Below are 12,722 nucleotides of genomic sequence, written 5' to 3'. Positions count from 1 at the left end.
AATTATAACATATTACTTGACAGATGCTGAAATTTTTATTCTTTTTTTGTGATAGTCTGGAAAAATGATTGAAAATGTACATTTATTAAAACTAACAGAGTGCTAATTGTTTTGCAGCATTTATAATATATTCTAATCAACTGCCATTCAATTCTTTATAGGTAATTGCCACGATGAAGACCAATAGTGAACGTGAAGAGTGCCTGTATCTGGAGCTATCCAATCACACGGAAGACAGGATTTTTCCTCTGCATACATCAATCGTTTTATTTTTAATGTCTTACTGTGACTCCACATCAATTAAGGTATTCCTTGTGCCTAGTGAAGACGCTGCTAGCAGTCTCTTGTGGAAGAAAGGAACAGCAGCCAACATTCCCATCAACATCCTTTCCCGACAGGAGTTGCCACCAGTGGTTCGGAGTTGTCGTTTGCCTGCTATGGTGGAAAAGGACGGGAATTTCTGTCGAGCTGGTCTTGCTGTTGTATTGAGACACATTATACAGAGGACATGTGATACTGACTGCAACAGGAAGGATGTTTCCGAGCTGCTTGGCTTCAAAAAGACGTGCTTGAAGGCCTGTGCTGAGGTGAGTGTTCAAGAATGTAGGAACAGGAGATGGCCGTTTAGCTGCTCGAGCCTGTTCTGTCATTCTGACATTCCGTACCTGAATTCCATTTACTCAACTTTGTTCATATCGCTTGTTACCCATACCTTATAAAATGTACCAATCTCAATCATGAAAATTCTGATTGTCTCAGCACCTACGAACTTTGAGGAAGCAATTTCCAACTTTCCAGTTCCACTACCCTTTATGTGGAAAAGAGACCGCAAGAATCAACACAGTTTTGTGAAAAGGAAATTATATTTAACTATTATTGGAATTCTTTGAAGGGGTCACATGTGCTCCGGATAAAAGAAACTGGTGGATATGTTGGACTTGGATTCCCAGAAGACATTTGATAAGGTGCCACGTCAAAGGTTGTTACGGAAAATAAATGCTCATGGTGTAGGGAGTAACATATTGGCGTGCATTGAAGATTGGCTAGCTAACAGGAAGCAGAGAGTTGGTATAAATGGGTCATTTTCTGGTTTGCGGAATGTGATGGATGGTGTGCTGCAGGGATCGGTGCTGGGGTCTCAACCTTTTTACAATTATATAAATGACTTGAACGAAGGGACAGGAGGTGTAGTTGCTACATTTGCTGATGAAGCAAAGATAGGTAGGAAAATATGTTATGTAGTGGACTTATGCAGACTACAAAAGGACATAGACAGGTTAAGTGAGTGAGCTGGCAAATTGAGTATAATGTGGGAAAATGTGAAATTGTTCAGTTTGGGAGGAAGAATAAAAAGGAAGCTAATTATCTAAATGGTGAGAGATTGCAGCGTTCTCAGGTATAGAGGAATCTGTGTGTCTTATTGCATGAATTACAAAAGGCAAATACAGATACCACAGGTAATAAGGAAAGCTAATAGAATGTTATCATTTATTGTGAAGGGATTTGGTTACAAAAGTAGGATGTTATGCTGCATTTGTACAGGGTATTGGTGAGACTACATCTTAGTCTCCTCATTTAAGGAAAGATGCAAATGCATTAGAAACAGTTCAGAGAAGGTTTACTTGACTAATACCAGGGTTGATCAGTTGTCTTAGAAGGAAAGCTTGGAGAGGTTGGGATTATATTTACTGGAATTTGAGATGACTAGATCAAGAGGTCTTGACAGGTGGATGTTGAGAAGATGTTTCCTCTTTGACTAGAATTAGGCGTCACTGCTTAAGAAAAATAAGTGTTGCTTTTTTAAGGAAAGTGGCAAGTGGTTAGCACTGCTGCCTCACAGTGCCAGGGACCCGGGTTCAATTCCAGCCTCAGGTCACTGTCTGTGTGGAGTTTGCACAGTCTCCCCATGTGGGTGCTCTGGTTTCCTCCCACTGTCCAAAGATGTGTGGGTTAGGTGGATTGGCCATGCTAAATTGACCCTCGTGTCAGGGGGATTAGCAGGGTAAATATGTGGATTTACAGGAATAAGGTCTGGGTAGGATTGTGATAGGTGCAGACTCAATGGGCCAAATGGCCGCCTTCTGCACCGTAGGGATTCTGTGTGGTGAATTATTTTGTCTGAGACGGTGGTGAGTCTTTGGAACTCTTTCTTGAAAAGAGTAAAGTCTTTGAATGTTTTTTAAGGCAGAGCTAGATAGATTGTTGATCAATAACGGGGTGAACGGTTATGAGGGGTAGACAGGAATGTGGGTTGAGGTTACAACTGGAACAGCCATGATCTTATAGAATGGCAGAGCAAGCTCAAGGGGCCGAGTGGACTTCACCTGCTCCTAATTCATTTGTTCGTATGAAAAAGTGCATTTTAATTTCACGGATACATGGCCTCTGATTTTAGTATTGTGGAATAGTTTCACTGTATTTACCCTGTCTAATCTTTCTATAATTTTGAAACTCTCTGACCCACCCTGTTGTATCAGATCAGATTCCCTTTGGCAGGATTTGCTGATTTTTTTTTTCCCCAGACTCTATCAGATCCCTCTAGAATACCAATGTAGGTTCGTTTGCTGATTTAGCTGAGGCGTTCTGGCCTTTTAAAAAGTTGGGGAAGGGCGAAATGTGTGTCCCACTGAGCAGAAAATGTGCTTACTCATTTAGAAGCTTATAAGATCACGAAGCATTTCATGTGCTTTGAAGGTTTTTGAATATGTGGGTGGTTGCTGGAGTGTAAAATTCTCTGAGTAGTTGAGACAGAGATGTAGGATTTCTACATCTTTGTAGAAATCCTACAATCCCACCCAGGCCTTATCCCCGCAATCCCATGTAGTTACCCAGCCAATCCCTCTAACGTACACATCCGGGGATGCTAAAGGGGCATCTTTGGGCTGTGGAAGGAAACTGGAGCACCCGGAGGAAAACCACGCAGACATGGGAGAACATGCAGACTGCACACAGACTGTGACCCAAGCAAGGAATTGAACCTGGGTCCCAGGCACTGAGGCTGCAGTGCTAACCACTGTGCCACCATGCCATGCCACTTTTAAGGGAAAGGTGACTGAAGGTATTGGGCCTTAGGGAGCCTTAGGGGATGTCAGATTAGTCTGCCAGTGATGCATAGGACCGTGGGGCCTTATCTGAGCTGTAAATTTGCATGATCCTATACAATGGTAGTCATTACCGTCAGCCTTGGGTCACTGTCTGTGTGAAGTTTGCACATTCTCCCCGTGTCTGCGTGGGTTTCCTCCAGGTGCTCCGGTTTCCTCCCTCAGTCCAAAGGTGCCCAGGTTAGGTGGATTGGCCTTGCTATATTGCCCCAAGATCTATGGATTAGGGGAATTAGCGGGGTAAATATGTGCGGTTATGGGGATGGGGCCTGGGTATTATACACTGTTAGAGAGTTGGTGCAGTTGCGATGGGCCGAATGATCCCCTTTTCCATTGTAGGAATTCTATGATTATATACACATTGAAATGCATAAAGAGCAATTGTATAAATGATCAGTTAATCTGCTTTTCATGTGTTACTTAAGGGAAGGAGTCAGAACGCCAGAAGTTTTCTCCCTTCTTCAAATAGAGCTACAGGGTCTTTGTTATCTTCCTGAACCACTAAGACTTTGATTTGATTAATTATTGTCACATGTATTAGCAAACAGGGAAAAGTATTGTTTCTTACGCGCTGTACAGACAAAACATACTATTCATAGAGAAGGAAAGAAGAGAGTGCAGAGTGTAGTGTTACAGTCATAGCTAAGGTATAGAGAAAGATAAACTTAATGCAAGATAAGTCCCTTCAAAAGTCTGAGAGCAGTAGGGAAGAAGCTGTTCTTGAGTCGGTTGGTAGGTGACTTCAGATTTTTGTATCTTTTTCCCGATGGAAGAAGATGGAAGGGAGAATGTCCTGGGTGTGTGAGAGGCCTCAGTAATGCTGGCTGCTTTGACAGCTTCTTGGTGCAACCATCAGCTGAGGGATAGCGCCTCTGACCGTGCAGCAATTTCTTTATCCTGCTCTATGCACTCGAGCTCTGGACTGGGGCTTAAGCCAACAACACTGACTCGATGGAGAGACTGCAAACTGAGCGTGACCACATTTTGTTTACGCAAATGACTTTTTCTCCTTCTTTTGGTCACTCTGAAATTGTTTTCAGGTGTTTTCCTTGTCAGCAGTGGCATATTTATTCACTGTTTTACAAAATTAAAATGATAAGAGAAGGTTTTAAAGAGAGAGTGAATTTTTGGTTGGGATCAGGTCACAAGTTAAATATTTGTCTTCATTCTGCTGCCCAGTCAATGATTAGGAGTGCCTGGAGCTTTGATGACCTTGATATAATTCCAATCCAGCGATCAGAGATATTGTGGGAAAATATTTTTCAGTTGGCTGCTAGGGCCATTGAATAAAAAAAAAGCAGCTTAAATTAACCCTTTGCTCACTTAAAAACTGTTAGGATACCTTTAAACTTCTTTGCAAATATTTGTTACAATAATACATCAGTTAGTTAAATTTCTAATGTCCTGTACATTTTTGGCAGTTTTCAGTTCCTTGCCATAGCAATTCCCTCCTCCTATCTCAAGTTAATGCCTCACTGTATGAATGAACGGTGCACTTCTAGGGGAAGTCTAAGTTGTTGGTATTCATCTGTTCAAGTACTTCAAATGTTTTCAAGTTTATTTATTATTGTCAGAAGTAGGCTAACATTAACACTGTAATGAGGTTACTGTGAAAATCCCGTAATTGACACACTGTTCAGGTACACCGAAGGAGAATTTAGCATGGCCAATGTAGATCATAGAACCCTACACTGCAGAAAGAGGCCCTTCGGCCCATCAAGTCTGCACTGAACACAATCCCACCCAGGCCCGTTGCCCATATCCCCACATATTATACCCACTAATCCCTCTAACCTCCGCTACCCTGGACACTAAGGGGCAAGTTCTTAGCATGACCAATCAACCTAACCTGCACATCTTTGGACTGTGGGAGGAAACCGGAGCACCTGGAGGAAACCCACGCAGACACGAGGAGAATGTGCAAACTCCACACAGACAGTGACCCGAGCCGAGAATCGAACCCAGGACCCTGGAGCTGTGAAGCAGCAGTGCTAACCACTGTGCTACCGTGCCGCCCTCCAACCAGCATGTCTTTTGGACTGTAGAGGAAGACCGCAGCACCTGAAGAGAACCCACGCAGACACAGGGAGAACGTGCAGACTCCACACAGACAGTAACCCAAGCTGGGAATCAAACCTGGATCCCCGGCGCTGTGATGGAGCAGTGCTAACCACTGTGCCGCCCGTGTCTGTCACCTTGGATGATGGGAGCTGAAAAACAGTGTAGCTACCCAACGTTCATTTTAACTAGTCAGTTCTCTGGCCTTTTAATTAGGGAAATTAGATCAAGTGAAGTTGTAAAGTGGGAATAACTGGACTAAGGAGAATAAGTATAGTTCAGTCCCCATTTTAGTCTTATTTTTGTTACATGTTTTCATTGCCAGTGCTTTCACTGGCAAGTAGAGTAGAATTACAGCACGATAGGTTTACATGGGCAGTTCCAATTATCAATGTGGACATATGTTACTGTGAAAAATAGTGACAGGAATTGTGAACAGCTTTAAAATTGATTATATAAATAGCTGCCTCTTGGAGAATATAGAATCCATTGTTCTCAGATGCTGTATATGGTTATAACTGTATACTTAGGTGCTTTTGTGTTTTACTCTCAAGTGATGATGTTTATTTTAATTTAATAAGAAAGTTTTAACATATAAATGAACCTTATTCCATAGAAGTACCTCGAATGTCCAGCTTGGAAACAGGCCATTTGGTGCAAATGGTCTGTGACAGCGTTTACGTTCTACATGAGCCTTCTCCCACCCTCCTTCACCTAACCCTCTAAAAGCTGCTTTGGAAATACTTCATTTCATATGACATATTGTGGTATTTCTATGTTGATTCAATGCCCTCATGTACCACCACTGTTTCAACTAATGGAAATGATGGGGCAGTGCTTACATTTTGTAAGACGTAAGGTATGTTTTGATTGAGAAGAGATGTTATTAGGAAGTGTATGGAGCAAGCCACGGAGATGGTGGTAAATTTTAAATACTATTTGAGGAAAATTTCATGGCACCTTTAATATTCTGTGTGGTGCAAAATGTTCGGCTTTGATAAAAATCTACTATTGAATATTCAGTTAATGTACTTTTTGAGATAACAGGACAGCTGGTTCTTTTATTCAACATGAATTAAAGTTATTAACTCCAACACTAACAAACGCTCTTCAGAGAATAGTGGATATTAAAGCTTAATGTCCCTTACAATATCTGTCTACAGTAGCATTGTAACCGAGTGTACCATACAGCGTACAGACTACTATAGGTCAGAATGTCACTGGGAAGGACATTTTAATAGCAGAGGAATTTCTTGTGCTACATATCCAGTTCTGTTAATGGGTGGGCAATAACCTCCAAATGGCAGAAAAGACTTTGTCCTGTAGTTGGTTTTGCAGTCACATGGGAGAAATATCAGATAAACTGAAGGTCATTTCAGGAGTAAAGTCTCAGCATTGTTCTCAATCTACTGCTAGCTGGTGTGTTAAATACACATACCAGTCAGCCAGTGACCAACTTTGCTTGATTTAGTGAACTAATGTGATGGACACGCAAGGCACAGGATTAGCTGTGGGAAGTCCAGATCTGTGTAAGAATCAGTCTGCAATGCCAAACGTTGGAAGTGGGGCACTAACAATCACTTGTATTTATATAGCATCCTTGAAGCAGTAAAACACTCTAAGGTGCTTCACCGGAGTGTTATCGGACAGAATTTGACAGTATGGAGGTGTTAGGGCAGATGTCCAAAAACAGAGGTAGATCTGAAGGAAAGCTAGATGAGAAACGAGTGAGATAAGGTGGTGGAGAGGATAGGGAAAGGGTGGGTGAGGGTGGTGAATTCCAAAGCTTAGGGTGTAGGCAGTTAAAGGCATGGTGAGGGAAATCTGGGATACTACAAAAGGCTAGAATTAAAGGAACACAGAGATCTCAGAAAGTTGTAGGTCTGGAAGAGATCACAGAAATAGGGAATCAAGCAAAAAAAATCAATGAATTAAGAAAGATAGTCTTACATTTATATGGCATCCTATTACATTCTGCAGAACCATCTTGAGTAGTGCACAGATAGTGAATTATTTTTGAGGTGCAGTGCTTGGTGCCCACAGGGCCACTTTTTCAGTAGTAAGATGCCACAAATATTCATGAAATGAATGACTAGTTATGTGGTTTAGTAGAGTTTTGGGGAGATAAATGTTGATGAGCAACCACTCCCTTTTTCAAATACAGCAGAAAATGTTCACCATCTAGTCGTCAGAACGATATTGGAGAGACGCGTTTCAAGTCCATATGACCCGCCTACTAAGTGGTTCTGCAGAAGGGTCATCTGGACTCAAAACGTTAACTTTGCTTCTTTCTCCAAGACCAAGAATTTATCCAGCATTTTCTGTTTTTATTTCATACTTCCAGCATCTTTTTTATTAGAACAAAATTGGAGTTCATGTCACCTTTTGAGGAATTTTATTTCTCACTCCCTGATGGTTGTGTATGGAAGCCTTCCATTACCTAGTTAACAGTGTTAGATTTTGGAATCTAAGCTTGACCATGCTATAAATTTCTATTCTGCATTTCACAGTTTTTGTTTTATTACTTTTAGGGCTATTTATAGCAGATGATTGATTTTTGGAGGCAGCATAAAATCTGTTTTATACTTGGAATGAGTCTCGGACAACTTAATCATACATTACTGGAGGCAATCCAACAGAAAATGATCTCAAGAAAACTTGGAAGCACTTTTTCCCCCCCTTTCCTATTTTGTTTCCATATTTGGTGATTCCTTGTGTAAAACCATATCTTGTGCCATCAGCCCTTTAAAGGCATACTTTGCTTAACCCTTGCCTTTCCTTTCTTACTGATTTGCTGAGGAATCATAATTACAGATAGGAACTGTTAACTGTTTTTCCATCTTTAAGTTTTATTGTCCATTTCCTATAGGCAGTGGAGACCATTGAATCATACAGCGCAGCAGAAGAGGCCGTTCGTCCCATTGAGTCCACACTGACACATTAGAAACACCTGCCAACACTTGACCCATAGCCCTGAATGTTATGAGGTGCCACATGCTCATCCAGCGTATTTTTTAAAGAATGTGACCAATCTGCCTCAGAGCAGTGCATTCCAGACCATCACCACCCTTTGGGTAAAAATGTTTTTCCTCACATTCTCCCCCTCCCCCAAACCTTCTGCCCCTCACCTTGAACCTATGTCCCCTCGTGACTGACCCTTCAACTAAGGGGAACAGCTGCTCCTCGTCCAGTCTGTCCGTGCTCCTCACAATCTTGTACACATGAATCAAGTCGCCCCTCAGTCTTCTCTACTCCAATGAAAACAACCCAAGCCTATCCAGCCTCTCTTCATAACTTAAATGTTCCACCCCATGCTTGACCTTCAGGTATGTTGAAGGATGGGAGATTGATAGATATGGGTTAGTTTCCCATCTTGCAGTAGCACGTTGCATTCTTATCTTTATATTTCCGTTGTAAATGTCTCTATCTATAACAAGCTTTGTTAACTTGTCATGCTATAATTATAACTTGTTCGTGGTGCTGCTACAGCGCCATCAGCCGGTGTAAAATCAGTATGACGTGTTTACAAAGGCAGAGCCCGTCAGAAGGCTTGCAGTTAAGTAGCACCTTTAGTGACCTGACTAGAGTTTTATATCATTGCAGCATGCCACTCCTATACTCTGTGCCCTGGCTAAGAAAGGAAAGTATCCCATATGCCTTCTTAATCACCTTATCAACCTGTCCTACTACCTACAGGAATCTGTAGACCAGTCCCTCTGTCTCATTTATTTGCTATCCCCTCTCTTGTTAGCTTTCCCCAAATGCATTACCTCACACCTGTCCGAGTGATATGTGATCTCGATAGGAACTTGGGGTTGATTGTGTTACCACAATGCTCTGATTTTAGAGTTTGGAAGGAGGTCATTCAGCCCATTGTGTCAATTAGCTATTTGAAAGCATTATCCAGATTACAGTTTATTTATTAGTGTCACAAATAGGCTTACATTAACACCGCAATGAAGTTATTGTGAAAATCTCCTAGTTGCCACACTATGGCAGCCATTAGGGGGAGAATTTATCATGGCTAATATACCTAACTAGCACATCTTTTGCACTGTGACCCAATCCGGGAATTGAACCTGGGTCCCTGGCACAAAGCAGCAGTGCTAACCACTGTGTCATTGTGAAGTATGTATTTTATATATATATATAAATCCAATTCCCTTTTGAAACTTCCTATTAAATCTACCACCACCACCACCAACCCCCCCTCCCCCATCTTGGATTAGGAGCATAAAGAATTGTGATCAAGAGTTTCAATTAGGGAACGACCTTCCCACAGTTAGGCTTGCAAAGGCAATCCTAATTGCAATGGATATCCTTTTTACCCCAACTTCAGAGTCTAGTATGAAATTGATTGAATCAAAGGTATCTTAATGAAATTGTCTACTTGGTTACCCATTGTAGATCATGTATTTTCATGCTGTATGAACTTATTGATTGTTTGAGGTAGAGAAAGACTACCCTATTTGCTGAATCTTTTGGTAGTAGTATTTAGAGGAGATAAGTTATATTTTTGAGTATATTGGAGCAAATTGACCACGAGATAGGGGAAACAGGATCTTCCCATTCTTCCAGGTACCGTACCTGAAGAGGCCATGGGAACAATGAACCTCCATTGGATTGATCCATGATAATGCTTGGCAAAGTACTGCAATGGTTTGCCATTGCTTCCTGCAGTGTGGCTGGCCAGGAAATTTACCACCTGCCATCAGGCTTATAACCAATCTGTTTGACCATGCTATGAATGTGCCTTTCATGGCCATTGAGTCCTGAAGTGGGACTTGAACCCAGCTTGAACTTCTAGCCCAGAGATAGGGATGTTACCCACTGCATTAAAAGACCCCAGCTGGCATCAATTGTGGTTTGAAAATGTAGCAGGAAAGCATGTACATCTGGACGATTGGGGTTGATTTTAATTGCCAACATTCTTAATACCTTGAGGTTCCCATGGAGGGGGAAAGGAATTTGGGGCAAAATGTTTGCCTGACCACTACCCTCTGCAAACACATGCCTTTGCCATTCCTTTTGTGACTTTCAGCCGATAAAGATTTATCCAAAGTAGCTGGGGAAGAGAGGCCAATAGTTTGGAGATAAATAGAAGCCATTTGCATAGAAGAAGCCTTCTTTATTGTCAAAGTTTAATTTACGTGTATCTTCATTGATTTTATATGCCACCACTAAAGACCTGGACATCAGTGGATACAAAGGAACATAGGAGCAGGAAAAGGCCCTTTAGCTCCTTGAGCTTGAACCACCTTTCATTGAGAGCAAGGCTGATCTGCAACCTAATTCAATATATCTACCCTTGATCATATCCTTTATTAACTCCAGTCAACAAAATATATCCATTTCGGATTTAAAAATTAACAATTGAAGTGACACCAATTTCCATTTGCGGAAGAGAGTTCCGAATTTCTACCACCCTTTGCGTGTGAGAATGTCTCCTAATTTTCACTCCTGAAAGGCCTGCCTCTATTTTTTTAAACCATAGCTCCTGGTCCTAGACTCGCCAACCAGCAAAAATGTTTTCTCTCTTAACAGCGCTATCTGTCCCCTTCCATATCTTGAAAATTTCAATCAAGTCACCCATTAACCTGAATTCCAGGGAGCACAGGTTGCTTTGCTTCTGTGTGTGTGGTGGTTGGGGTGATTTTGATATTGTTGATTGGCACTGAGAGGTAGAGAGTCAGTAATACTTGGTGAATCACTTGATGGAGGATTTTCTGGGCTGCACACATACTGTAGTTTTTACGGACTGCCTGCTGAACATCTATTATTTGCTGAAGATTATTTTCATGGCATTGCTTGGAACAATTTTTTTTAGCACTCACTGGGTTTGAAGTACTATCACACAAAAATAACAGGCAGATAAAGATCTACTGCTCAATCCAGGCAGTGCCATACAATTTTGCGTAATGCATCATGGTACATACATTCCACACCTCACCTGGAGCCATTTAACCTGTTGTGATGGGCAAATAAACAGATAAAGACACTTCCAATTAAAAGGTAAAAATAAAAACATGCCTTTCCAATTCCCTTAGGTGAGCAGATGTAATCTAGGAGCATGCATACACCTACACATACAAACCCAACCCCCCCAGCTTAGCCCTGGATTAATGTTTTAGGCATCTGCCTCTTGTGCAATGAGATCGCCACCCCAGCCGCAAACAGTCCATCTCTCAATTGAAAGAGAATCAACCAACCAGTGACCTTTATCACAGACCCACTAATCTCTGGAGAAAGGAGGATCTCCTAGCATTCAACCTATGTCTGTCCATTACATAACTTGACCCCTGGACCTCCCTGGTCTTGTCAATTTGACATAACCTATTCCCTAATTTGGGGATATAGCAGACTACTAAACAGATTTAAGATTTTTCAGTTCATCAGAATCACACATGGTGTTTATACAGTATCACAGGTGATTATAGAATCATAAAATCCCTGCAGTGCAGAAGGAGGCCATTTGGCCCATTGAGGATGCACCAACCTCAATTCCACCCAGGCTCTATCCCGGTAACCCTGCGTATTACCCTTCAAATCCCCCTGACACTAAGGGGCAATTTATCACGGCCAGTCCACCTAACCCGCACATCTTTGGATTGTGGAAGGAAACCAGAGCACCCAGAGGTGCTGCTCGAAGAGTCAGACCAAGGCACAAGCCAGGTGCCAGGGGTTCGGGGTGTTGTCAGTGACCCACCCAGCCCGTCTTGACACACAGTGATGTGCATGTCTTTATGGGAATGTGCACTGAATTATACATGCAAAAGAGTTTCATGATTATTTACTATCCTGATGTTTGGCTGATCTCAGCTGAGTTGGATGTGATGGAAATCTCTGGCTGTGTTCTCTGGCTAAGAGAGATTAAATTTGCTGTCTGTTGTCCTTTCAGTCCTGATGGAAACCTTCTGTGTGTGAACACAGTTTGAAGATGAGAACGGGGTCAGCCCCAATGTTCCCCTCCCATGGTTCAATAGCTTATAAAATCTCACTGTTCAGGTTCAGCTCTGGTGTAATACAGTGCAGAAAATAAAAACTTGCTGATAGCTGGATACGCAGTGAAAAGAAGACACCTGAGCTGGCATGAAATGATCAAATATGCTGATGTAACTGATGGCTCATGATTGCGCACTTTAGCTGCTGAGCGTAAAAGTAAAGCAAAGTTTATTTATTAGTGTCACAAGCAGATTTGCATTCATGCTGCAATGAAATTACTGTGAAAATCCCCTAGTTGCCAGACTCTGGAGCCTGTACAGGTTACGCTGCGGGAGAATTTAGCACGGCCAGTGCACCTAACCAGCACGTCTTTCGGACTGTGGGAGGAAATCAGAGCCCCCAGAAACACAGGGAGAGCGTGTAGACTTTGCACAGGTAGTGACCCAAGCCAGGAATCGAGCCCAGGACCCTGATGCTGTGAGGCAGCAGTGCTAACCACTGCCACCATGCTGTAATTTCTACATGCAGGGTATGGGTTTGTACTGGAGCCCTTAAAATAAACGTAGATAATCACACGAGGAAGAGGAAAACAGCAACAACTGCTTATGTTCAGTTCATGAG

General features: G+C 42.1%; 1 protein-coding gene across 4 annotated transcripts in view; it reads left to right on the top strand.

Moving 5' to 3' along the window:
- Positions 1-12,722, top strand: part of gstcd (glutathione S-transferase, C-terminal domain containing) — a 164,720-nt gene that overhangs the window by 2,352 nt on the left and 149,646 nt on the right. For all 4 annotated transcript variants that reach the window (XM_080195362.1, XM_080195365.1, XM_080195375.1 and 1 more), the window contains exon 2: positions 162-587. In XM_080195362.1, the coding sequence (XP_080051488.1) occupies positions 174-587 (414 nt within the window). In that variant the 5' untranslated portion in view covers positions 162-173. The remainder of the gene's footprint in view (positions 1-161; positions 588-12,722) is intronic.

Source organism: Carcharhinus amblyrhynchos, chromosome 1, assembly GCF_965287045.1.
Source record: "Carcharhinus amblyrhynchos chromosome 1, sCarAmb.v2.hapA, whole genome shotgun sequence".
NCBI lineage: Eukaryota > Metazoa > Chordata > Chondrichthyes > Carcharhiniformes > Carcharhinidae > Carcharhinus > Carcharhinus amblyrhynchos.
The sequence above is the reverse complement of the archived record's forward strand: the minus strand, read 5'-3'. Positions and strand labels throughout refer to the sequence as shown.